Genomic DNA, 26,858 nt, shown 5'->3' on the forward strand with positions numbered 1-26,858 from the left:
TTGGCTGTAAATTATATATTTTTTGTCCTGAGTGCGTCTACGGGTCTTTGTGTCAACCTGTGTTCATGCCTTCTACTATGTGGTCACAGCAATAAAGATTCATGAGTGGCGTCAAGCGCTTGTTGAACTTTTTTTTGCCTTGCCACTTACCCCAAGCTCCCCCAATCAGAATGTCAGACATCACAAGGCATGCTTGTAAAAGTGTGTTTAAAGGAGTTTTCAGTTATGTTCACATAGTGAAGTGAAAGTGCGTGCACCCATGTGAGAGTAACATGCCACATGGAGGGTCTGTCCACCTCTGCTGGCTGTGACTCTGTGAGGAGTGTCAGACAATCTGATTGGAGGGGTATGATGTAAGAGGCAAAACTCAGAGAGGGGAGAAGTCCACCAAGTGCCTGACGCATCACACTCACAAAGCTTAATAATGCTGTGAGCACTTCAAAGAAGACAACTCAGATGAGAGTACCAGGGCTTTGATCAGCTATTATCTGCTCTCATGTGGATTTGGGCTGCTGGACAGTCAGAGGACTATGTTAAGAGAGATTTTAACAAGTAAATCAACCTGAAACTGTTAAAATAGGATACAAATTTTAATTTGAATGTTAGGGTGACAAGTCCCCCATCACCTTTGGAAATTATACCATTGGCTGTCGTAAGACATGGATTTCTAATATATAAAAAAGAAGATAAACAATAGAAATTCACTATGCATTAGCAAAACAAGATTAGGCGTTTTCAGTTATGTTCACACGGTGAAGTGAAACTGCGTGCACCCATGTGAGAGTGACATGCTACATGGAGCTTAATTTGGGTGTGTCCACCTACTGATTGTGACTCTTTGATGGGATGAAGTTTACACTGTTTTGTATTTCCAAAATCAATACTTCCATGCAAACCATATATTATGAAATTTAAGTTTTAGCATTAAAGTTGTTTAATGTGTTGTTATGTGTTCCCATATATCACAGGTTATAGTTTGTACACCTTGGTGCTTCCAACAAACTACTGTGACTATGATAGTTTCAAAGGAGCTCCATTTAACTACTAACTAGGCTACAAAAGAGAAACAACTTTATTTTGTAATATAGGCGTTATGTAACCGTGTTTGGATGTAATTTTACCAAGTGTCCAGCAGATGGCATGCATTTTCAAGAAACATGCAGAGGGAGTCCAGTACACTGATGTCTGTCACCCAGTGAGGTCTCCACGTTAGCACGCACGTGCCAGCTTCCTGACACGTTGGTCTCCACCTCTGTCTGCAAAATCATTATAAGTTTATACATTTCACCTTTCGCGTTAAAAAAAGAATCTGTAACTGCAGCCTCCAACCCTCTGACCCCACCAATATCAGATCAATGACGATAGATGTGGCGTGGAACAAATATGCAACATCTTAATAAACTATGTGGTCTTGGAATCAGTAAAGACAAATATATTACATTCATCTTCTAAAATAGACAGTAGCCTATTATCAGGATTGTTGTGCTGCGCACCTACCTCAAGTTTTGTTGCCAGTATTTCATATTTGCTGAAAACAATTGAAAAGTGTTTTGTGTGTGTGTTGTGTAATATTGATTTATTAGAAATGAGGCAACTTTTACTTAACAATGAATTAAAAACAATGTTTCATGGCAAATAAGAAGAATGATAACCTTAAGGCTGTCATAAATAGACAGCTACCAAAATAAAACAAAGAAAAATAAAGTATTACTTTATCCTTTGCCTTGTAGCCTCCTTAAAAAAACAAATTCATGTCATTTTACGTTGTCTTCTAACAACAGGTTGCTCTCCTTCACTTGTGACTTTGATATTTTCAGGCCATCTTGTGACAGTCACAGCTTTAAGGACATTCATTCCCAGTCTGCGAAGCCTAACCAACCGGAAGCGCGGATTGATTTCTCTGTGGCAAGCAAGGACGGCTAAAAAAAAAAAAAAAAAAAAAATCAAAGGAGCGCTTATTAAATGATAATCCATCAACCCTCGAACGGGAATTCACAAAAGGAGACAAGCGTTTAAACCTCAAGTTGACAAGCTATCCGCTTAAATAGAGGATTATTCTTTCGGATATGGGATCTACCTTCAGGGTCCCCACCTGCTGGGCACCGTAATGGTGGTGAGTATCCATATCTTTGTAGAAGGGTCTCTCAGCCTCTTTAGCCGTGACAGTTTACTTTCACAAGGTTATTCGGATGTTATTTCTTTGCCGAGACAATAGAACTTAATCAATATGATGTCATTTGCAACAACCTCAGCTATGAGGATTTTGAAATAGGCCTATGTTTTATCTTTATCTTTATCTTTAATAAGCCTATAGAACCGCATCCTTATATAGTCTATTTTTCCATGCAAAAGATTTATTTAATTATGCAGAAATTTAGTCTTCAGTTCACGTAGTCTACCATTTGACAGAGGGTGTTTTTTAATTGCCTTATTATAGCCCAGTTATGGACTGTCTGAGCATGAGGTGCACATTAATTCAAATAAAATGTAGCATATAGCCTCGTTGTCGTGACAAACAAAATAGGCTTCAAATAAGCAAGTCCAGACGTGCTGGGAGGGCAATAGCCTATAGTCCACATATCTTCGGGCCTATTTGGTGTGAAAATGCTCCCTATTCGTAACATGTGACGCGAGAAGGACCGACATTTAAAGATGTTTCATATGTAAGCAGAAAAAAACAACAACAAAGGTCTATTGCTATTTTTGGTAAACCAGTTGCTCTCTGTATAGGGGATTGATTGCAAGCAACAGACACATCTGGCAAGGACACGCCCAGACTCATTCAGACCCATTCATGGTAGGACTTGTGAGCCTTTGCACATCAGTGAGGCTACGCTTATAGTCTTTAGGTCCCATTTCTTTACGTCCCAAGATTTTAACCCCATTTCAGGGTTTAATTGTGTGTTAATATATGCCATATGGAAGTGTGGAGAAAACAAGTAGTTCAAGAAGGATAAATTAGTTCATTTAAAGCTCTCTGGTGCCCTGGTTTTGCTTGAAGCCATTTCAACCACAGTTTAGGGGCCACAGATGCCCCCCCCCCCCCTCCTGGACTCCAGTTTGGTCACCACTGGTTTCCATGACCGCTGAAGCGACTGAAAACCTCAACCTCGGTCGGTCGCTCTCTTGTTGTTCCTTGTCGTCGTGCTGGTGCTGGTGTATCTGGGGCGAGGTGGGAGGTGGGGGGGGCAGGGAGGGGATGGACGTGACGGTCGCGGCTGATTCGGGAAGCTCTCGTCTGTGGCAAATGTGGCGAGAAGTGTCAGTTTTTGAAGTGATGGAGATAACGCGGAGGCATCATCAACATGGCGACAGCTGCCGCGGCCCCTTCGGCTCGTTTTGAAACCGCGACAATTAAGGTACAGTCAGACACCAGCCTGTGTCTTTTTCTCTGATTTCTAATTAGCCTTGCAAGCTACGTCCATCCACATACTTTCATGTCAGCCTCTGTAGCTCTGAGTTGGTAAGGAAATCAATACAGCAGTCCTAAAAAAAATACCATAGAAATATGTCTGTTACCTTCAGCCTGTTAGAGGTAACGTTAGGCCAGCTGCCACAGGAGATGAAAAAAACGTCCTCAAAGTGCTTTAAGGTGACGATAATCTCGCTGTAGAGACGCCTCTGTGTATGAATATTACAGGCACATTTGTGTAACTGTAGTTAAACACATTCACATACCTCTCAGGTATCATGTAGGTTTCCATTTGTTGTCTGTTTTCTGTGCGCTTCTCTCTTTAAGCACCATGGACAGCAGCGCCCTTTTGACACCGTGCCAGCTGAAATTGAAGTCATTCAGATGAAATGTGGGTAACTCAGGTAGATTTAGCCAGCAGAGGGCAAATGTCTAGCCAAAGAACACTCTAGAGATATTGTTTTTGTTGTTTAACAAAATGTCTGATACACTGGGTGTAGGTCGTCACTGGTGTGTTGCTTCTTGTCTCATTTAGCATCATGGACAGTGAAACATCATGTACTAGTAAGGCAGTAACTTTGAAAGATACACACTTTATTTGTTTAATTCAGATTTCTGAAGCCTGGTGGTGGCTTTTTTTTTTAACAGTAGTACTGTCGACATTGCATCAGGAAGTTTAATAGCACATTTGGACATGTGAGTGTTGTATTACAATGGAAACTGCTAACAAGAGCATGATAGAGGCCTTCCATCATGGTTTCATGTCATAATTTAGAAGGTTGTGAATGTTATCTTATGTTGTGGCCATTAGAGAAAAAGACTGAGATCAATTATTCTCCATTTTCCAAAGGCTTTTCATCTCTTAGCATCGATGTAAGTGTGCAAAAAACGCTTGAAATTCACAGATAACCCTTGAAATAGCGAATGATTTTTTAAAAAGCGCGGTATCCATGTGGAACGCTTAAGGCTGCCTACGTGTGAACCAGATTGCTTCTGATTTCATAGATGCCGTGATCCCTTTCAGTGCCAGGATACATAAGTGCAGAAATGTCTGCCGTCCCTACATGTTTTCAGTCTGTCATCTTATATTCGACCCAGGGATGACCACGGTGATAGCTGAGCTCAGAGGTGGGTGTGGATATTGGGCCTATGTGGTCGATCTGGCCTCACAACCTTCCCCCCACCCCACCAGCACCACCACCCAGCAGCTCATGCTAGACAGGTTGTCAGGCCACACATCACAACACTGGGTCCCGGGGCAGTCTTTTGGAAACAAGCAGATGTGCTGTGGTATGAGATGCCCCTATGGGAGAAGCTACAGTTAATTCCCAGTTTATGCCTGATGCATTCTTAGAAACACATTTGATGGCTACTGTGGCTTTTTAATAAGTCTCCAGTCCAGTAATTATGGATGTTTCGCTTTGATGACCGTAATTTATGAGCCATATCACCAAGATTATCATCAAGAAAGGGTTAAAATGTAATGTTTTGTCATGCGTGTTATTGCATAAAAATACATGGTTGTTTTTAGGACAAAAGGTTTGTGATAGTGTTTTAAATTTTAGTTATTTGTCCCCTCAAAGACTTGATTATGTTGCAAAACTGTAATGCAAATTTTGACAAAGCCATTTTAGCTCCCCATACTCGCTTTTTTCATACCAGCTTCTTTGCTAGCTTTGGACCGTAAGACACAGTCCTCATCATGGACAGATGTTTAAACTTCTCGTCCGTGTTAGCTTAAAAGTAGTAACAAGTATGTAATCTTTTTTGTTGCAAATGTTAAAATCAAAAATTAACTCTAACACAGGGGAATTTCAAGGGATAGTTTGACATTTTGGATCAATTGGAATATGCTTACCGTAAAACTTAAATGAATAGCCTGGGCTTTTATTTGCTTCACTTCAACATCCTGCCTATATTTAGGAAAGACCTTTGATTTCATTACCATGCCAGTGAATCTGAATAAATTAGGCTGGTGCTCATTGTTTCCATAAAATGAACTAAACAGTTGAATGTTTTAGAATCTAAACAATCAAAAGGTTTATAGCATGTCCATTTTGACAAAAGTTTAAACATTTAAATTGGTATGCACGATCTAAGCAGCTAAGAACCAGCTCAAGCAGGTGACCCGCTGCCCTTAAGAGGTTTTAAACATCCAGAGAACTTCTACAAAACCCAGACAAGTCTTCTAATTGAGTTTAATGCGTTTGTCAAAACTATGTTTATTTGTCAAAACTATAGCTACACCAGACTAGTAAAAGGGACAGGCGTCTAATGGGTTACTAGGCTTTAAAGTGAATTTTTAGAATATTTAGTATCTCTCCGAGTGTTAGATGAAAAGATCGATATCACTCTCATATTTGTCACTTTGTTATGAAGCTACAGCCAGCAGGTGGTTAGCTTAGCTTAGCATTAATACTGGAAGCAGGGGCATGAAAACTAGCCTGGCTATGTAAGTGAAACAAACAAGATGTAACGTTTAAATTAGTGAGCTTTAGAGTTTTTGTTTTCTTACGTTCGGAGCCATGCTAGCTGTTTCCCCCTTTTCCCAGTTTTTATGCTCATCTAGGCAAACCGGCAGCTGGCTTTGACTTCATATTTATTCTGCAGACATGAGAGTGGTATTGATTTCCTCTTAACTGACAGTAAGAAAGCAAAAAATTGGATTTTCCAAAAGGCCTCTTGTCAATTTTGCTCTGCGAAATATTGCTGTATACGTGGGAACATTTTACTGGAGGATTCTATGGATAACAACCTGCTTTTATATCACTTGATGTTTCATTATTTCATTCAGAGAAGATTATTTTTTAAATGAAATCAAGAATGAACTTCACCCACTGTTATCGATGGTGAGGTCACATTTATTGACTTCCCACTTCCACGTGGTCAGGAAAGGAAGTCTGGTGGCAGAGATGTGTAAAAAGAGAGTTTGTGAATTAGTTTAGGTATGGTGTGACATTGTTAGGTGTGACACATACAGTCTAAAACCGGTAAAACTCATATTTAGATAACGGATGACACTGTGTTCCAGACTTTCCCTTGGTTGCTTGCTTCTGAGACACAGGGTTGAATGTCAAAATAGCTTAAAATTGTCCCTTGCTCTACCCCTGCTTTTTAAAATACAAAGAAAAATAGGCTGTGGTGGGCTGAGGAGGTCTCTGTTCGTTCATTTCCATTTGGAAAAAGCTCAAGTAGACATCAGCCAGAGCCCAGGTTCCTGTTTTCTGGGCCAGTATACGTTTGTCCCACAAGGAATGAGACTGTGAGACTGCAGAGAGTGGGAGGCACCGAGGATGCACTGATAATGGCTCAAGGGTTTTTTGGGAAGATCTTGTTTGTGTGCCTTGCCTCTATTCCCTGCGGGAACATGATGGGCTTCTGGGTGTGAAGGGTGTTCCACAGGGGGGAATCCGGTGTTGGTGCTGATTGGTGTAGGGGGAAAAAAATTAATAATTGCTGTCAACTGCATTTTTTCTGCTGAAAGCTAAAACAGTTAATTTTTTACTAATTTGAGGCCATCCACCAGTTAATTATGCGATAAACGACAGCACGGCCTATCCAGAAACCACTTTCTCCATGAAGCTAAATGCAGCAATAAATAGATTTAGACGGAGCATTAAACGGTGGAAAGTGGCAAGATTGTGTTCTCTTGAGAGAGTCATTTGCTTGTCTTTTTCTCACGCTGTCCACCTCAGTTGGTGCTGGCTATTTCTGTGTCCCTGTGAATCAGCTGAGGGCTTGCCACCAACGTCAGAGCCGCTGTTTATTCCCTCTCTAAAGCCTCCACCCTACCTGTGACCCTGCCCCTCGGTCATTAAAACACTCTACCCAGACATCAGCGTGACACACGACACGATGTTTGTTCTCCTCCAAAGTGTAGAAGCAGTGTGCCTTTAAGCAGACAGGTGGTTTGCCTCCAAACTCAAAGCAACATAAAAGCAGATTCATAAATTAGTCTTGTGATTTGTCCACATGATGGCTCTGATTTAAATTCTTGTGATCAGTCATCGGTTATACAACTAGAAAAGTCACACGCTTGTGATATACATTAAGGAGATCAAATTGGTAGTAGTCACTCAGAAACATTTTAATGTGATATGTGCTCTCTTTATGTTTTACTCCTCTATATAATTTCCTTAGTGGCTGTATGCTTGTCTCATAAGTGACCTTGGAGCATTATTATATTTGCCTCCTTAATGAATGTGATGGCAATTTAACATGTTGGTCTCATGTAAACAGATTTAAGTAAAGAGCAGCAGCACAAGGTTACATAAACAAAGAGACATTGAAAGATGATTAATTGTGAAAACATTTGATTTGTTGTTTTGATTTTTAATGTACTTAAGGTCCATCTGTATGAAAGGTGCTATATAAATAGTTTTTAAAATTATTATTATTAAATGTAAGTTGTGTTTGCCTGATGAAGATCACTCTAATCTCTCTAATGCTCAACTAAAACAAAATAAGTTTTAAAATCCACCACTTTAAGTAAATGTTTCTTACGGCTTTATTCAGACACAACAGCACATTTACAGAAATGTGCTCTCTAAATTATCCAGGTAGGGTTTCCAGATTTCTTACAGCAGGAAGTGAATGTAGCAATGATTTTCTAGCCATGACTCCTGACCCGTTTCCCTCCCTTATTCCCTTCTCGTTGCAGCTCCCTGCCCCAGCTGAGCCCCTCGCTGCCCTCTGAAGGAGCAGGATGACAAGATGGCACAGCTGCTTGTACCGCCCGGACCTGACAGCTTCTGCCCCTTCGTCCCCGAGTCGTTGGCCGCCATCGAGAGGCGAATCGCCGAGGAGGAGGCCCGGAGACCGCGGTCGGAGCGCCGCAACGACAGCGACGATGAAAATGGGCCCAAGCCCAACAGTGACCTGGAGGCGGGGAAGTCTCTCCCCTTCATCTACGGGGACATCCCTCCCCATTTGGTGTCCACCCCTCTGGAGGACATTGACCCCTACTACAGCAATCAGAAGGTCCGTTTAAAGGTTATCAGTTCAATAGTCCAACTTATCAAAGGAAAATATTAACACTAATGTGAATGGATTCTTTTAAGACATGCTCTTTTCTGTGCTGGCCTTAAAGCATAATTATGTGTACTAATTTAGCTTTCAATTACGGTATGACTCAAGCACTGAATTGTGATACATTACAGGTTTGTACTTTTTAGTCGAAGCTTTTCAAAAGCTTGAAGTTAATTGCCAGATGCTCTTAGCAAACTATTTTAAGGAAACACATGGGCAGATGTAGCAATTTCCTCCCACGTAAGACAACTTGCTGAAGAAAGATAACTGAATAAATTAACTTCCTATCTTTCAGTGTAGGCAGATTCATTTAAATCAAAGGTTAGAGTGCAGCGAAGTCTTTTGTAATCATGGTCACTACCATTCATGTGTTTCATGGACGTAATTACTCAACTTCTGTACTTTTGAGTTAATGTACTTGAGTATTTTTTTTATGCTTCTTTACACTTTTTCTCTTTATTAAAGTTGGACTAAACTGTTTCCCCTAGCTCCATTTGTTATGCTAAGCTAAGCTAACTGGCTGCTCGCATCGATCCTCTTATCTAACATTCGGCAACAAAGCGAATAAGTGTATTTTGCAAAATGTTAAACTATCCCTCTAAGCTTGAATTAAGACCTTGGAACAGAGTATGCTTACATTGTTTTACTTTTACTTAACTAAAGGATCTGAATATTTCTTCCACCACTGGCAACAGCTACAACATGTGCTCAGCCAAGTCAGAACCCTTAAAGCATGTGCCAACAGAGGTGCTAAATGCTAATCTGAGCTGTTGTGCCAGTTGAACTGCTTTGCCAACATGTCCTGCCTGAAGACTCATCCTGCTTCATTATAATAACCCAGACCCTGAGCAGAAGCTGAACAGAGAGGGCAGCCTACTCCTCTCTGCTGTTATGACTAATAATACTAATCCTCTTTGCTGTTATGACTAATCAAGCAGGCACGATGAGCAGACACTATAAGACACAAAATAACACATGTGGATTCATGAAATGTCTGTTCAGTGCTGTTTTATATCTCCTCTGTGTGCCGCATCTCTCAAATATAACACAGAGAAGATGAGCAGGGATGAAACAAGGCTTTGTGTGATACAGTTTTTAATGAATTTTGTTCTGTCTCTCTTTCAGACCTTCATAGTATTGAATCGTGGGAAGACAATCTTCCGTTTCAACGCCAATCCTGCCTTGTACATGATAAGCTCCTTCAACCCTGTAAGGAGGATAGCTATTAGAGTTTTAGTACATTCATATCCTTTTCAGAGTTTGCTACGGACACGGCTTGATTTGGATTAAAGAGTTTATCAGAGAAAAGAGGGATTTTAATGTGCTGATGTTGAAGACTAAATGTCATGATTGGTTTAGACTTTCTTTGTAGGCATGCATCAGGCTTTACTGCTGCTGAGTGAATGGAAACACGTATACATACTGTCGCATTTATGCATGGGGAAATGTGCTAGTGTGTCATACATCATGCATGTATGAGTACAGAAAATTATGCTCAAAAACACAAATGTTCCATTGTGTTCCTTGACTTCGTCTCTACGATGTTCAGCATGTTGATCATGTTCACCATCCTGACCAACTGTGCTTTCATGACCCTGAGTAATCCCCCAGAATGGGCCAAGAATGTAGAGTAAGTAACCATTTTTTCTCATTTACGTCTGTAAAACAGGTTATCTTTTGGTTTTACATTGACATATTGATTTACCCGTATTGAACCTGATTCCAATTTTCATCAAAAACCACAACTGTTCTTCTTCTTCACACAAATACATGTTACACACACACTGAAATCACACACAACCTACACATATAGAGATAACAGCATGTCTGATGTCCGGTCGTGGATAAGCATACTCAAATCAGCTTAGAGAAGACACACCTTGCCTAATAATTCTCTTGTTTAGACGTTATCTTCAGTATCAGAAGTAATCAACTGGTTGCTGTCTGTGCATCCACTGTTAAAGTGAAAACAAGATCTGCTAATAGCTAATGCAATATGTCTTTCCATGATGTAAAATTGTAAAAATCTAAATGAGTCAGTGTGTCAGAGATCACTCCGTTGTTTATTCATTCACTACTCCCTGTACAGACATCAGTTGACTCTTTAATGAGCAGTAAAGTGAGATTTGAGACACTTATGAATGATCATTATTTGGAGTCATCAGGTATAGTGTCGGTCTGTCGACTTGTCATTTTTGTCTCTATAAAATGTTCCGCATTGCATTATGGAATTCTTAGTCACTGAGACTGCTTTATATTGCTCCATTGTGGAAGGCTGTGTGGAGGGCTCTATGTAGTGCATACATTTTAGACTCAGATTTTGGACACTCAAATAAGAAAAGTGCAGAGTGTAAGTATAGTTCTAGGTAGGGGGTAGGGAGTAATTTCATGCATATGCAGTGTTCATGTCATACAGGATGTGTCAGATAGGAAAGATTCCCAGAGATGGTCCTGTGAGGCTTAAGAAACTGTGCAGTGACCAAATGTCACCATATCCATTCAATTTGTGTTTAATTACTATGAACCACAGACTTTGACTGATGTGAGGCGTCCATGTTTGTTCGGTTTTCAGCCTCTTTTGTATTATTAAGTGCCAAGTCGGATGTTTTGGAGCTTTCAGAGAAATTCCCAGTCGAATTTTCGACTTGAATGTTGATGAAAAAGCTATTTACAAGTTGGACATTTGTGATAATGATAACTCCGGTACAACATGAGCGGCATAAGCCAATGACTCTTTGGCAACATAACACTAACTGCCTTAATCCACCAGAGCATGATGGGAACTGTAGTTCCAAAACTCAGCATGTTTATCCCAAATACAAAAGGGAAAAACAAAAAGAGTGACAAAAACATTAGATAGCATTAAACTTTATTTTAGAAGAAATGTAATTGTGAACTCGCAAATGCAGTAAAGCAAACTGAACTGTCTGACAAAGTGGATCAGTACACACTACAGCAACATTTGGAGATAATGTGATAATCAAGAATCCCATTACGAAAATGGATGACTAATGAGAGGACACAGTCATACAGACTGTGTCCTCTCATTAGTCATCCATTTTCGTAATGGGTCATGTGAAAATCTAGTGCTGCGCTGCATGGGTCTGTCACCTTGCCTCTGAGCAATGGAGCCGCTAACCAACATCATTATCTCTCTCTGCGTGCCTTGTCCTCCTCTCTCCTTGCACTTCCCCTCTTCCTCACCTTGTTCACCAGGTACACATTCACAGGGATTTACACCTTCGAGTCCCTTATAAAGATCCTGGCCAGGGGCTTCTGTGTGGGGAAGTTCACTTTCCTGCGGGACCCGTGGAACTGGCTGGATTTCAGTGTTATCCTCATGGCGTAAGTATCCTGACAAGCATAGTTAGGATCAGCTTAACATGATCTGGCATAAATTAAGAGGCCAAATGCTTTAAATGCAAATCAGCCCAGCAGCCTATTAAGTCCCACTGAATGTGAGGAGAAGAACAGAAAATGAAGAGGGGCATGATAATCTGCAGCTAATTCGTCTACGTCTTGTGAGCATGGCCAGAAATATCAGCTTTGGTCATAATGGATGTGAGCCCCCAAAGCATGGAGTATCTTGGCCCATATTTGTCCCACGCTTCAATAACTCCAGCTACTAGTCTTGAAACTACAAAATAAAGCCGTCAGCATTAGGTTACGTAGTGAATGTTGGCTGATTTTTTTGTGTTCATAGTATTTGTTGCTCCGAAGGATTACTCACTGATCACATAATATAATAACACTGCGACCCTTTTTTGCCTGAGAGATGAATTCATGATGCTGTTATGAGAGGTGTTTTTTATTTCTCAGATGTCTGTGCACGTGTATTGGGTTTCTGACTGTGTAATGCTGTGTAGTAACTGTGCATTTGATCCTGCAGGTATATAACAGAGTTTGTAAACCTAGGCAATGTTTCAGCTCTGCGCACGTTCAGAGTATTGCGAGCTTTGAAAACTATCTCAGTAATACCAGGTAAGGCTGCCCGCGTCTGCTGCCAGCACTCCTGCCATTTGTCCTCTGTGTGTGACAGTTTGCCGTTCCCTCCTCTCCCCTGCCCTCCCCACGACCCTCCTTTTGTCTTGTCATGCCATGTGCGTGATTGCCTGATTTGTGTGTGCGCGTGTACGTGTGTGTGTGTCCCCTTTTTCCGAAATGCCCCTCTACCCGACTCCCACCCTCCCTCCTTCCTCCTCCCCCTCCGTTCCCTTCCCTTACAGATATGTCACAGAGTTTGTGGACCTGGGCAATGTCTCAGCACTGCGAACCTTCAGGGTTCTGCGAGCCCTGAAAACTATATCAGTCATCCCAGGTGAGAGAGCCATCAAGGCCCATAGGGTTAATGAAATGCTAACAGCTAACATTCAAGCACCCTTCCCGCCCCCTCTCAGCTCATCTCACTCTAGCTAAGCGTAATGACGCTCATCGCCGTCCCTCATGCTGCCTTCGTCCCAAGGCTAGTAAAAGCTGGAATCTGGCTCCAATCTGCACAGATTGACAGGATTCATAGCTTTTAGATACATCCTTTAAGGCAGAATTCTTTTTGGTTGAAATCTATTCTTGCCTTGGGAGACTTACTTATTTGTTTTTCCTTTTTGCATGAGACATTGCAAAAGCCGATTTTCTGGTGGCAAGCACTTGTGTGTGTAGGGTTCCTCCTTACCTTGTTTTCCTGTGCATGTCTTGTTCAATGTTGTGTGTTTTTGGAGAAATTGTGATATGGTGAATGGTGGTTGGGTGACGGTATTCCAAACACTAAAACTATTCACATCTCAAACTAACACAAAGGTCACAATATGCATTACTTATTCTAGCTGTCACATCTACATTTGGACCCACTTTAAACATTTTGAGCTCTATTATAAGCCTAGTACAAGCAGTGCTAGCACATGTTGGTATTTTCCTGACCTTGAAATGCCTTTTGCCGTTCACTTCATGATATTTATGTGTAGAGCATAGTGTACATGGCACAAAGGTGGGGGAAATGGTGAAACAAGAGTTATGTTTTGGTTAAAATTGGGTCTTTAATGTTGAGCATTGACATCTGAAGACCTGATTTGTTTTCCACACTGCAACACTGTGTGAAAGAAATAGTTCGGCATTTTTTGAAATAGGCTTACTGCCTTGTGGAGAGACTATCATGTCTGCAAACTAAAGTGATTAGCTTAGCATAGCATAGAGACTGGAAGCAGATGAAACAGCTAGCCTGGCTCTGTCAGAAGTTTAAAAATGCACTTTCCAGCACCTCTAAAGCTGACAATTTACATGTTGTATCCAATTTGTTTAATCTGGACAAAAACCACAATTTCAAGATACCAAACCATAAGCTTTTTTGACCATTTTGACATTTCGGCTTATGTACAAATTAAACAAACAAAATACACTGTATTATTGACTGATGACGCAGTACATCAGCGGTAAGGCTTCCAGCCTTAATGCTAAGCTAATCTAAGATAAACATTTGCTTGCTTGTACAGCCATGTAAGTGGCGTCAAATTCTCAGCATGAAAGCATTTCCCAAAATGTTGAACTAATCCTTTATTAAGTTGTTGGTTCCATCAGCAAGAACAAACTAAATACTTGATGAAATTCTGCAGCAGTTTCAAAACAGTGAAAACAGCTAAATGCAACATTACACACAAAAAATATGAACACAAATTACACATCACATGTTCACATATTGCCCCCCTGAACCTTCCAAACAACATTATTTTCTGACTTGAAGAAGCTGATGTGGACTTTTGTCTATGTTTGATCACCCATTTTCCTCATGCTCCACCACCAGCTGCATGAGAAAGGTATGAGACCAGTAAAGTAACTGGCTGGAGAGCATAGCAGTCCAGAGACCAATATCGTAGCTTTCTCTAGTGATTCATCCTTTCTCAGTAGTGATCTGTGTCAGCCTGGTTCCTTTATGACAACAGTTCATACAGGAACCTCCACTGCAGATCCCCCTAGCTGCTTTGCTACTGTAAGCTCTTAGTAGCAGCTTCTTCTCTATACAAGCGTGTGGCTTTAATTAGTAGGCAGTAATCATTCTGCAATGCACCCCTCCCGCCCCCTTGCCCTCTCTCCTGTTTAGGCTTGAAGACCATTGTTGGCGCACTGATCCAGTCGGTAAAAAAGCTGTCGGACGTCATGATCCTCACTGTGTTCTGCCTCAGCGTATTCGCCCTCATCGGCTTGCAGCTCTTCATGGGCAACCTGAGGCAAAAGTGCGTGCGAATCGTCAGCAACAGCAGCAACATCACGACTGACGACGCAATGTTTTTCAACAACACCCCGCTGGAAATCAACACCACGTTTCTGCAGAACACCGAAGAGAACTCCTTCAACTGGACAGAGTACATCAGTGACGAGAGTAAGCCCAGTGAGGCGGTGTGAAAGTGCTGTTACATGTCTGCCAGGCGCACATAGGGGTTAACCAGGGTCAAGTTAGCATCCATCCCAGACGGCCTGAGTCAGATACCGGTTACTTCATATGCAGAGATGGGTCAGGGGGGTGGTGGTGGTGGTGGTTGTGTGGGGGAGGTCAGGCATGCTAGCCTGCTGCCGTGATAAGGAGTGACAGCAATGGCTGGGAGCAGTGGCTGCGCTCTCTAACAAGGGCTGGTGGGAGAATGCAGCAAATGTTGTGGATAATCGCCACAACAATAAAACCCTCTACTTTCACCCCCTCGCTACCCTTCATCATTCTCCCATAGCCCATCTGTGTGGCATGAGCAGCTTAGTGCTAGAGGAGGGTGAGTCACTGACCGCCAGCAGGATATCGAGGAGACGTGCACCAGCTACATGACAAGCTGATGCCAGAGCAAGATGAGAAGAAGAAGAGAGAGACAGAGATGATTAAAATTGTTTTAAAGTCTGGCATCTTAATTGCATCATAGACTACGTTTGCCCCTAAAATGATCTGATTTGATTGTTATTTAGTGACAGTTAAGTGGTAGATACAGAGTGGACAGAGTGACCGTGACAGCTTCAACAGTCACATGTGCTCATGTCTCACGCACACACACGGGATGACTAATGTGGTTGGGTGTTTAAACAACAAAATCACCACTTTCTCCCAGCCACTGTATGCCACTCAAAAACTGAAATCCACAGGGTGCATATTGTCTTCCTGTTCCCTCATCGATCTTTCTGTTTCTTCATATCCCCTGTTTAACCCCCTTGATGTGGCTCTGACTGACCGTCCCCTCTGTCTCTCCTCTCCTCTAGGTAATCACTATTTCCTCCCTGGCAGCAGGGATGCTCTGCTCTGTGGAAATGGCAGTGGTGCTGGGTAAGGCATGACATGTTTTATTTATATGGCCAGTTAGATGCGCTACAAAGCTGAGCACACACAATTAGTGTCGACACTCGCCACTGTGCCAAAGCATCACAGGCATCTAAAATACTGGTTAAACCGTAGGTGCATTTAATTTCATGTGTTTTGGCAAGGGTTGAAACTATTTTTGTTGTTATTGGATTGATTTCAGTTGATATGTAAGCCATTTATTAAAGCTGCGTATTCCATCCTAAAAGGTACACAGACATTGTGACAGTTTCAAGCTTTCAGTTTTCCTTTAGTTTTGTCAGCTAGAGGCCGATAGGTTAGTTGCATCAATGAGGCTGATGATGTCACAGGCCCAAATTGTGTGTAATGCCGCCTACGAGACCTACTGGAACTGGGATATTTCCCAGTTTAAACTTCCGACTTCCAACCTCAAAGCGTTTCAGTTGCATGGTGATGCATGACACCAAATGTAAACAATCAACATGGCTGACCAACTGATGTTTCTTTGGCAAGTTTATGCACAGTTAAACCCCCAGCATTGCACTGATGTTAGGCTAATTTAAAGGATGGCCATTGTATTAAAAACAAGTGATAAATATACGTTACTTGTTAACTGTGTATCCTTCTAGCTACATCAGTTGGTAATCCTCAAAATTCAGCAGAAGTTGTAGGCTATATTTCCAAATGCTTTCACATTTCTGGGCATTTTTAACGTTTTAGTGAATAACTCTTGTGAAGAGAAGATGACTTTCAGAGATTCTTTACTGCAATCAGCTACCTAATAACATTGGCAAAACATTTCTACATCAATTTACATGCAGAACAGGTTTTACTATAAGATAGCATGAATTATTTAAATACATGGAAATGTACTTTATGTTGCCTTTTAGTTTATGTTGTATGTGTGCTTCCATGGGAGCTGGCATTGTTGTGTGACGCCATTCGGCTGCTACTCGTGAAGTCGGGATACAATTTTCTAGTAGGAAATGCGACTTCAAGTGGCGTTCCATGGTACTTTTTGTAGTTGGAGGCCAGAAATTCCCAGTTGCCTGGAATGCAGCATAAGATACAACATCAACACATATCAGATGTGCTAAGACACAGGCAACTGGACTTGCTTTAGCCGTGATCCAGGACTGTTTACTACACATCACGGTCTGACATGGCTATCTCCAAGTACTTGGACAAGATTAGCTCATAAAATTTGATACAGGAAGAATAATAACAAAAACAAAAGCAATGGATGGAAAGGAATCTTCTTAGACTCAGATTGGGTGGCTGTAAACTAAAAACATGATTTTTTACTGACATCTGGCAATAATGAGTGTGTATTACTCTCCTGTGTGATGGTCTGTAGACAATTTGAACACATTGTAAGTGAATGGAAATAGATGGAGTAATGGTTTCCCCTAATTTGTGGAGACACAATAGCCCACCCTGACAAGTTGATATCGTAGCCTCCAAATTCTTTAAAGAGCTCTTTCTAGTCATCAGCTCTGCTGTATTTAATATTATATCTGTGTCCCTGATCAATTTAAGAAAACCTGGCCTCGATCCATTCATTTAGACCTATATCAAAATGACCTCTTAATTCCAGAATATTGGAAAAACTGTTTGATAAGCAGCTCCTTCAAGTTGTTGAAAGGAATTACATTTTTGACAAATTTCAACCTGGCTTTTGCCAAAAAGCACATGAAATCCTCATGCAGGCTGACAGGGGAAACACTCCATCTCAGTTCTACTAGACGTGCAGCATTTTAACCCATTGATTTTCCATTCTAATCCATAGACTACATAATGGGTTGGGAAAGCGCCTGAGTGGTTTGGTTCATATTTGTCAAACAGAAGCTTCTCGGCCTCGATGGGGAAATTTGTGTCTTTATCCACACGTTAGATGGGCTTTAGGGGTCAGCCTTCTTTTCTCTTTGTGTATGCTTCTCATCTCATAATCGTTGCTTTGGTTGTACTGTATATCCTATCACCTATTGTTACACCGGCGACACTCAACTTGTGAACCAGATGATGTCAGAAACCTAGACACTCTCCATAACTGTTTAGCTGCTATAAAGGACTGAATGTCACTAAACTTTATTCAAAACTGACAAAACTGAGCATCTCATCATTGGCCCTTAAAATGTTACTAAGGGCATTTTCCAGTATATTGGCCCACTTGCCTCCTATGTCAAACCATACTAGAAATCTTGGTGTATACTGTATTTGACCCTCATTTGAAATTCAAAAACCATGTCGACAAACTGGTTCAATCATCTTTTTTTTTTCAATTCAGAAACTTTGCAGAAACCACACCATTAGGCTACTATCGACTTCTGACTTTGAACGCGTCATTCATAGCTCCATTTTATTCCGTCTTAACATCAACAATGCCCTTTTCACTTGCCTTAGAAGTCAAACTGCCCTGGCACATCTACAGCGTTTACAGAATGCAGCAGCTAGGCTTTTACCGTAGATCACACATCACTCCTAGTTCATCACATTTCCGAGCTACTAAACCCTTACACCACCGAACCAAAACCTGTTGGCTGTACCATGTGCCAAACAGATTATTTTGCTCTCCTAGCACTCAGACTGTGAAACATACTTCCTCCTGCCATTACATCAGCTGAGTCTGTTGACTGTTTGAAAACATTTAAAATCCTACTTACAATAACTCTATTAATTTAGGCTAAACTTCATTCATTTTCACATTTTTCGGGGGTGTCTGGTTGCTGAAAGCTTTCTCTGGTCGTGTTGCATTTGTATGTGGACCTAAAGGTTTTTCTTTTGTATGAACCTTGCAATTTTATGTATATGCTTCTTATTATGTACAACACTTAACCTGTGTTAAAAAAAAAGGCTTACTTACCTGCAATAATATTTTTTTCTATATATTTTTGTGCCATACAGAAATCTGAATTTTATGGTTATTATACTGAATTCCCAAGCTCTGTTTTAAAATACTACACATGGTACCTTTAATGCAAAGTATTGTTCATAACACCTGTGTGTCCTAACAGGCTCTGTCCAGAGGGTTTTATATGTGTCAAAGCCGGCCGTAATCCAAACTATGGCTACACCAGCTTCGACACCTTCAGCTGGGCATTCCTCTCCCTGTTCCGACTCATGACCCAGGACTACTGGGAAAACCTCTACCAGCAGGTTGGCAGAGCGTGGTTAACACATCACATCTCAAAATATGCCTGCTTGTTGTAGTGTTAAAAATGCAAAACAAGAAAAACCTGAAATGAAAGCGGCTCGGTTCATAACAAAAGTAAATATTTAAGCAAACATATTGAGTTAATTCAAAAGGGACTGCCATTCTGCAAATATAGACTAGGCCTGTTATGTAAGTTTTTTGTGTTTTGTCTTCTGTTTTGTCTTCTGTTTTGTACTGCGGCAGCACCATTTAGCAACTTGACATTTGAAAAGTCATTAAACAATGGGATGACACTAGCTGTTAAATATTGTGCTATTTATTTCAACAACAAACAAAAGAAAAGGCAAAAATCCATCCCAGGCACCCTTCTTTTACTCTCACACATAGGTTGATTTTCTAATAAATTCCTAACAACAACTTTTTCTCTTCTCGGTCTTGGATCCATCAGACATTACGCGCGGCGGGAAAACCTTACATGGTCTTCTTCGTGCTGGTGATCTTCCTGGGCTCCTTTTACCTGGTCAACCTGATCTTGGCCGTGGTTGCCATGGCTTATGACGAGCAGAACCAGGCGACCATCGAGGAGGCTCAGCAGAAGGAGGAGGAGTTCCAGGCCATGCTGGAGCAGCTCAAGAGACAGCAGGAGGAGGCACAGGTAGGATATTCATCTTTGTCTTCTCAAATTCATGTTAGAATAGAGCTACAGGCTACCAGTCTGTCTAATGAAATATGTTCATTTCATCTCAGACGTTTTATTTGAAAATAAATTGGGGAAAAAAAGGTTAATTGAGCTGTGATGGAAAGAAAGAAAGTGATGTTTTAAATTTGTTAAGGGACATTTTAGGATCTTTGAATTTCTTGTTGAGCACGTAGGAAAGCCAGAGTATTTATTAACAGAGATGAGTGGCTGGGAGAACCTCCTTGTATGTAACTGAGGATATTGATATAATTCTTGGGCTTAAAGTCTTTAGCAAGCTGCCAAAAGCAGCATAGCCCCAGGGGACTGAGGGAGTCACTGTCCTGGATGACTAACACCCCTCTGCTGCTCCCTCTGGGCTTAAGGAGTCCTTGGTCGACCTACAGTTCAATCAGGAAAGACAAATGACTGAAGTAGAGATTCACATAACAAACGATAAGTAATAATTAAGTCTTGGCAGAAAGTCTTTGGGACTTACTCTACAGGAAGATTTTATGTAGGCTAATTGATGGTAAGGGTAAGATGAATCCGCCAACAGAGTCCAGACACTGGATGTGGTGGTTGCTGATGGCTCTGCTGAGGCTAGTAGGCTGATGACGTTGATTAAATGATGAGGCTGATGAGGCTGATGAGGCTGATGAGGCTGATGAATCTGCAAAGACTGGGTGGTAATGGACTATGTACTAAAAGCAGAGAGAGAATCATATTTGAAAAGACAGCGGCATGATGGTAAGCTAACAATGTGGGTGTGTCGCTGTGGTATTGGATAGATGTGACCAGCTGATGAGACAGCTGATATCACAACTGAGAGCCATAGATAATGACAGAAGGAAATAATGAGTGAGCATGCGTGAGAGAACTGAATCGCAGGATGATATGAGAAATAAACTACAGGCCTAAGGATGCAAAAGAATAGTCTTCCTGACTTCTGTTAGAGCTTCATACAGAAGTGAAATGCTAGATAATGGAAATCTACTTATTGTAGCTCTGCCTGTTCTTTCAATAATCTGAAGGTCATCTGTATGAGAGGCCCATTATGAAAGGAGAACCTACCTTGTGTTCCTGGGCAGCCAACTAGTTATTTTGAAGCTTGTGACGACAAAGCCAGACCTATTTTTGTGTAACACACAGCTGCATGTAACAAGATAATGTTCACCATCTCAGACTGCATCTGGGAAATCTACAGCAGGATTTTCGAAATTTATACTTACCAGTGTATATGTATGTAAATATAAATAGGAGATTAAATCAGTCCCATAAGGCTTTTAATGTCACAGATTGGGAATATACAGCAATGATTCCCAACCAGGGCTACTTGCATCCCAGGGGGTACATTAAAACATTGTGGAGTAGTTATTAAAATAATTTATATTGTGATTTGTTTTAAAATATATCCATATACGTATGTTAAAGATCAAACCAAACATCCAAGTAGGAAACTGGTGTGATGCTGATTTAGCAAATTTAACAATAACCAGCGACAATAAGCTGACAGTACACATTTCTCACCAACCTGAGTACTCTAAGTAGCAACACCAATACAGCCACATGTGGCCTTTGAAAATGTATAAAAACTAATTCAAAAGCAAGCAGAGATGTCAAAATAGATGAATTTCCTAAATATAGTGGATAAACAGAAGAGCCAAAAGGTTCTATATAATTTTTGAAGTATTTAATTTAAAAGGGACCATGTACAGTTAACACATAAATGTCACAATTTGATGCACCATAAGAGAATATAGCTTTAAGCTAATTCGCATCTTTAGTGCCTTGGCAGGTCAAACCAAAGAGACAGTACAATAACATAATAAGAAGTTACAAGCAATATAAAGGTACTCAAAATAGCACATTACAAATGTGTGCAAATAAAAGCAAATCCTGCATACCATAAGATAAAATTCAAGGTCAAAGGTTTAAAGAGGTCATATTATGCTTTTTGGATTTTATCAGTATCCACAGCAGAAGAGTCCTGCTGAGAGTGAATATAAGTAAAGCTGCTGGGCCTGATGACATTCATGGTCGTGTACTAAAAAAATGTGCCAATCAGCTAGTTGATGTTATTACTGATATTTTTAACATGGGCTCAGGAGAGGGCCCCCACCTGCTTACAGACAGCCACCATCACCCCTGTACCTAGAAGTCTGCAGTGTCTAGTCTAGACGACTACCGCCCTGTGGCTCTCACCCCTTTCTGATGAAGTGCTTTGACAAACCGGTTCTGCAGCACATAAAGAACAACATCCAAATTACCCTGCCCCCTCACCAGTTTGCTTTCAGAATAAACTCCACTGCCCCCCACTTAGTCTTCACACACCTTGAGAAAAACAACACCTACATCACAATGCTGTTTGTTGATTTCAGCTCAGCATTCAACACAATCTCCCCCATAAAACTGATCGGCAAACTTAGCATGCTGGACTTGAGTACCACACTTTGTAACTGGATATTGGACTTCATAACAAACAGACCCCAGGCACTTCGCATTGGTGGTCCCACCTCCTCCACTCTAGTCAACACCAGAGCCCTCCAGGGCTGTGTGCTCAGCCCACTCCTGTTCACGCTGTACTCCCACGACTGCATCCCCCGACATGGAGAGAACTCTGTTGTGAAGTTTGTGAATGACACCGCCATCAGGCTTCATGTCGGGAGGAAATCAACAATCTTGGAGGGTGGTGCACAGAGAACAACCTACTCCTCGACGTCAGCAAAACCAGCTGGTCATTGATTTTAGGAAAAAAGAGGGAAAGACACACACTCCAGTCTACGTCAGTGGGGCTGAGGTGGAGCAGGTGAACAGTTTTCGATTCCTTGAAACTGTGGCTGTGAGACTTGTTACTTACCACCCATCTATTGTATATATTTTTGTAGAACGTTTGTTTTTGTGAGAAGCATAAAGGGAACTACAACGCTTCAACCCTTGTGTTGTAAAATAATAATCTCCCTTGTACCTTGTACCAAACAGACCAAAACTCTGACAATTTAAGTGTATCAGAAAATGACTGTAACAATATTCACTTATATCCAGTGTTAGTTAAAATCCCCTTAAAATCAATTGAAAAAAGAATACATGTGGAACATAAAGGGTAGGTTTAATGAAGGGGGACTTGAGCTCATCTGATCATGGGATACGTGACCCACAAGAGATTGGTAACATCCAAAAGCTTTCTTTCCCTTTCACTCTCTCTGCATTTCATTTTGTACAATTCCACCTGGTATCCTCCTTATCTCATCCTCGTGGAAGGTCTATGCTTCTATATTGTTTCCACCTCTGCTAGCTTCAGTGGCTATTCTGTAAAGCTCAATACTGTCTTATCAGGCTTGTGCACATTCAGATTGTTGTTATTAGTTGTGCTGTAGTTGCCATGACAGACCCGTGTAGTACAACCTCAATAGTGCTATACGTTTTGTGGGACACAAGCATTTCTCACCATTAGAACAAGGATAAATAATAAAAGGGGTAGTGTACAAATCCAAAAGTGGTGTATTATATTCTTTGATTATTTATTGATATTTGATCTCATATTTTTGGCAATGCTTTAACTTAACGGAAAATCTTTTCCTTCTAAAGCACCAATTTTTTCCCATTAACATTCCCCAACCTAGCTTTCCAAAAGCATTTTGTGATGACGACACATTTCTGTGAAAAAAGCTTAATTTGATTCTGTATGTCTGTCCGTGCATGTGCTAGTAAATCATGTTCCTTAAGGTAAGATGCAAGGAATTCTGTGCTTCTGATGTTGTATACAGTGATTTGATCAATGTTGCCTGGCTTCAAAGAGTAGAATTTCCTCTCCTAATCAAAAAGGCCATAACCTAATCCAGCATCCACACAATTTTCCTCTTACTCAATAAGTATTATAAATACAAGAATACAGAAATGTTTTGGTTTGCATAAAAACAGGCTTCCATTTTTAGAAGGTGTCTGAGGCTTATTTGGCTCTTCATGGTTCTGCTCTCAGCTGCCAGGCTCTCTCCTCCGCTCCAGTCTGTGAGAGCCTTTGAGACAGGCACTGGGTCGCCATGACAACTGTATTTGTGTGCTGTGATTGGCCGGCAGGTTGCCGCGGCAGCAGCCACGGAGAGCGGAGAGTACAGCGGGAGAGGGGGGCTCACCTCTGAGTCCTCCTCAGGGACGTCTAAGCTCAGCTCGAAAAGTGCCAAGGAGCGACGCAACAGGCGGAAGAAGAGGAAGCAGAGGGAGGAAGAGGAGGAGAGGGGGGCCCATGACAAGTTCCACAAGTCTGAGTCCGAGGACAGCATCAAGAGATCCAGCTTCCGTTTCTCCATTGATGCCAACAGACTGTCTTATGAGAAGAGATGCTCCTCACCCAATCAGGTAAACACTTCCTGACAAATAAGATTTGTCAGTGATTAATACCTGATAAATGGAGCTTTTCAGGGGCTTAAATTAGACTGGCATTGGCCATTAACAAAATGTCCCTTCATACCAGTGATAATTAAAGCCACAGATATGCAAAACCAGGGTTGAAATTTAATTGCACCTGTTACAGTAGTTGCCCTATTACAGTACATATTAATTAAAATTTTGTAAATTACATGGAAAGGTTCAGCATTTTAGGAAACACGTTAAATTGTTTCCGTGCTGAGAGCTGAATGAGAAGATGGATACCACTTTCATAATTGTGCTGGACCCAGCAGCCGGTTAGCTCAGCTTAGCAGAAAGGTTTTTGTACAGATTGAACAAACAAAAGAATACTGTGTTCATTAGTCAGCTGTCGAGGTGCTGGAAGGCAGAATTTGATGCCTTCAGACTGATCCAGGCTAGCTGTTTCCAGCTTGCTTCCAGTCTCTGCGCTAAGCTAAACTAAACTGGCCACTCTTCTCCCAAAATGTCTCCCAAAACAATTCCTTTAAAAACGCAGGGTACATTCACCCTTATCCTTCACCTAAGTACATGTGTAAATGCATGCATAGACCCTACGCAGGAGTATAAATGGGCCTTTACATGTTGAGTATTATTCGCTACTGGCGAACTGGCTAAAAATGATGCTCATTGATTTACATTCATGTGGCATATTTGTCATTTTTTCCCTCTTTTTTCCATCACCCTATTCTTTCCTCAGCTTCTGTCTCATTCCTTCCTAACCTGTCATTCACTCGTTTCACAGGACCACCCAGCACTAAAAGTAGTATTTCAGTCTTCCCCAAGTATGCCAGGGCTCTACCTCCCTCTAGCCTACTCTCTAACCCCATTTTCCCCCTCTTTCTCTTTCTGCCTCTCCCTCTCTCTTTCTCAGTCTCTCCTCAGTATTCGTGGATCCATCTTCTCACCTCGGAGGAACAGCCGTGCCAGCCTGTTCAGCTTCCGCGGCCGGGCTCGTGACATGGGCTCCGAGAATGATTTCGCTGATGACGAGCACAGCACCTTTGAGGAAAGTGACAGCCGCCGGGGCTCCCTGTTCTTGCCGCGCCGCATCGAGCGCCGTTGCAGCACCGTCAGCCAGACCAGCCTCGGGGCGCCACGGGTCATACTGCCCGCCAACGGCAAGATGCACTGCGCAGTAGACTGCAATGGTGTGGTGTCACTGGTCGGTGGAACTTCTGTAACAACCTCCCCTGTAGGTCTCCTGCTGCCTGAGGTGACTTAACTCTTTGTTTTAATGCTTTAATTACCTACAGACTTGCTTAACGTTTATACCCATCGCTTTGTTCTTATGTTTTTGATACACGTTTTTGACAAGTTAGAGTTATTTGGGTATGTAGTCCATCATCAAGCGATTAAGAGGAAATCCATTTTTCCCAGGTGGGAAGAAGTTTGAGCTGAGGTTCTCTTCCCCACGCCTAGTGGTTCCTACTGGGGACATAAATTGTCTGAAAATATGTAAAACAGCTCACAAGTTCACTTGTTTATTGGCTGTTGGATGGACTGCAATGAAAATTTGACATTCATGGTCTCCAGGGGATGAATCCTGATGACTTTGGTGATCCCCTGACTGTCTATGAAGTTGAATCTTTTGTTTTAGAGGGAAATATCTTGACAACTATTGGATGGTTTGCAATGGAATTTGGTACAGACATTCACTTCATTTTTCATGTGGTAAAGGTCAACATTTTAATTTGTCTAATACTTTGGTTTATGAGCAAATACCTTCAAAACTAATGTAATTCCCATTCTCATCACCTGAGGCTGAGACTCCTGACAATGGAGCTCTCTGGCACAGAGAAATAAGATATATCAGGCTTATGCATATGCACGCACACACACTACTTGTTAGTAGGATACATTAATTGTTGATTTGGCTCCGCACATGAGATTAAGTGGCCATAAGAAAAATTTTGAATATCACCAGACTGATCATTTAAAGGCCCTGCACAACCTCACAGGTTGAAGTTGGTTGGAGTTATGCTGGAATCACGTCAACAAACTTAATAAACCAAACAAGAATGATAAAGGTCTAACCTTTCCCACCCTAAAAGGTGCAACACTAACTTACACTAATTAGAGGGTCAGACGGATGTCAATGAAGTACAGTCTGTGCATGATCACGCAGAGCTCAGACCAGGTCTAATCAGGCAAATAAGTGAAAACACCTTTTAAAATACAAGTTATGAAATAACCACACACTAAACCAGGAGGGCATAGACTAAGACAAGATGATATTAAAATGATAAAACACGTGTGATGTTTGTTCATATGATAACCTGTCCTGTTCTGCGAAATATTGCCTAAAAATCTTGCCATTAATCTGTTTATCTGGCATTTTTTGTTTTCCAGGGGACAACAACAGATACTGATCTTAAGAAACGGCGGTCAGGTTTTCACCAGCCATCTGTGGATTATTTAGCTGAACCAGGGGGCAGGCAGAGAGCCATGAGTGTGGCCAGCATCCTCACCAACACCATGGAAGGTAAGGATCCGGCCATTTATTATTATTTTGGCTTTAGTCTTTTTTGTTTTATTTTCTTTCTGTCTTACCTCCATGCCACTATAGCATATACAGTATAAAGATATTATCTGTATTTCAGTATGATGAAATGTGATCATGTCTCCTTTCCCAGAGCTTGAAGAGTCACGACAGAAATGCCCCCCCTGCTGGTACAGATTTGCCAACACTGCTCTGATATGGGATTGTTGCCCAGCATGGCTGAAAATCAAGGCAGTTGTCAGCACAGTGGTCATGGACCCATTTGTGGATCTGGCCATCACAATTTGCATTGTCCTCAACACCCTTTTTATGGCCATGGAGCATTATCCCATGACTACAGAATTTGATAACGTCCTCTCTGTTGGAAACCTGGCAAGTATCGTCTGATATGCTTACATA

At 41.4% G+C, this 26,858-nt stretch overlaps 1 protein-coding gene across 5 annotated transcripts in view; it reads left to right on the forward strand.

The window, feature by feature from the left end:
- Nucleotides 1-1,707: 1,707 nt before the first annotated feature.
- scn1lab (sodium channel, voltage-gated, type I like, alpha b) overlaps nt 1,708-26,858 on the forward strand; it is a 45,011-nt gene continuing 19,860 nt past the window's right edge. For 2 of the 5 annotated variants that reach the window (XM_038716688.1, XM_038716705.1), the window contains exons 1-14: nt 1,708-2,113; nt 8,073-8,392; nt 9,566-9,684; nt 9,981-10,070; nt 11,657-11,785; nt 12,330-12,421; nt 14,529-14,807; nt 15,665-15,728; nt 18,737-18,878; nt 19,325-19,531; nt 23,630-23,908; nt 24,831-25,172; nt 26,309-26,441; nt 26,593-26,831. In XM_038716688.1, the coding sequence (XP_038572616.1) occupies nt 8,126-8,392; nt 9,566-9,684; nt 9,981-10,070; nt 11,657-11,785; nt 12,330-12,421; nt 14,529-14,807; nt 15,665-15,728; nt 18,737-18,878; nt 19,325-19,531; nt 23,630-23,908; nt 24,831-25,172; nt 26,309-26,441; nt 26,593-26,831 (2,382 nt within the window). In that variant the 5' untranslated portion in view covers nt 1,708-2,113; nt 8,073-8,125. Of the gene's footprint in view, nt 2,114-3,200; nt 3,360-8,072; nt 8,393-9,565; nt 9,685-9,980; nt 10,071-11,656; nt 11,786-12,329; nt 12,422-12,666; nt 12,759-14,528; nt 14,808-15,664; nt 15,729-18,736; nt 18,879-19,324; nt 19,532-23,629; nt 23,909-24,830; nt 25,173-26,308; nt 26,442-26,592; nt 26,832-26,858 lie in introns of those variants that run through there. The other 3 variants (XM_038716670.1, XM_038716696.1, XM_038716680.1) reach the window with 2 other exon arrangements.

This window comes from Micropterus salmoides, unplaced genomic scaffold (genome assembly GCF_014851395.1).
Source record: "Micropterus salmoides isolate LMB-PRFRI ecotype aquatic unplaced genomic scaffold, ASM1485139v1 Ms_hic_scaffold_1, whole genome shotgun sequence".
Classification (NCBI taxonomy): Eukaryota; Metazoa; Chordata; class Actinopteri; order Centrarchiformes; family Centrarchidae; genus Micropterus; species Micropterus salmoides.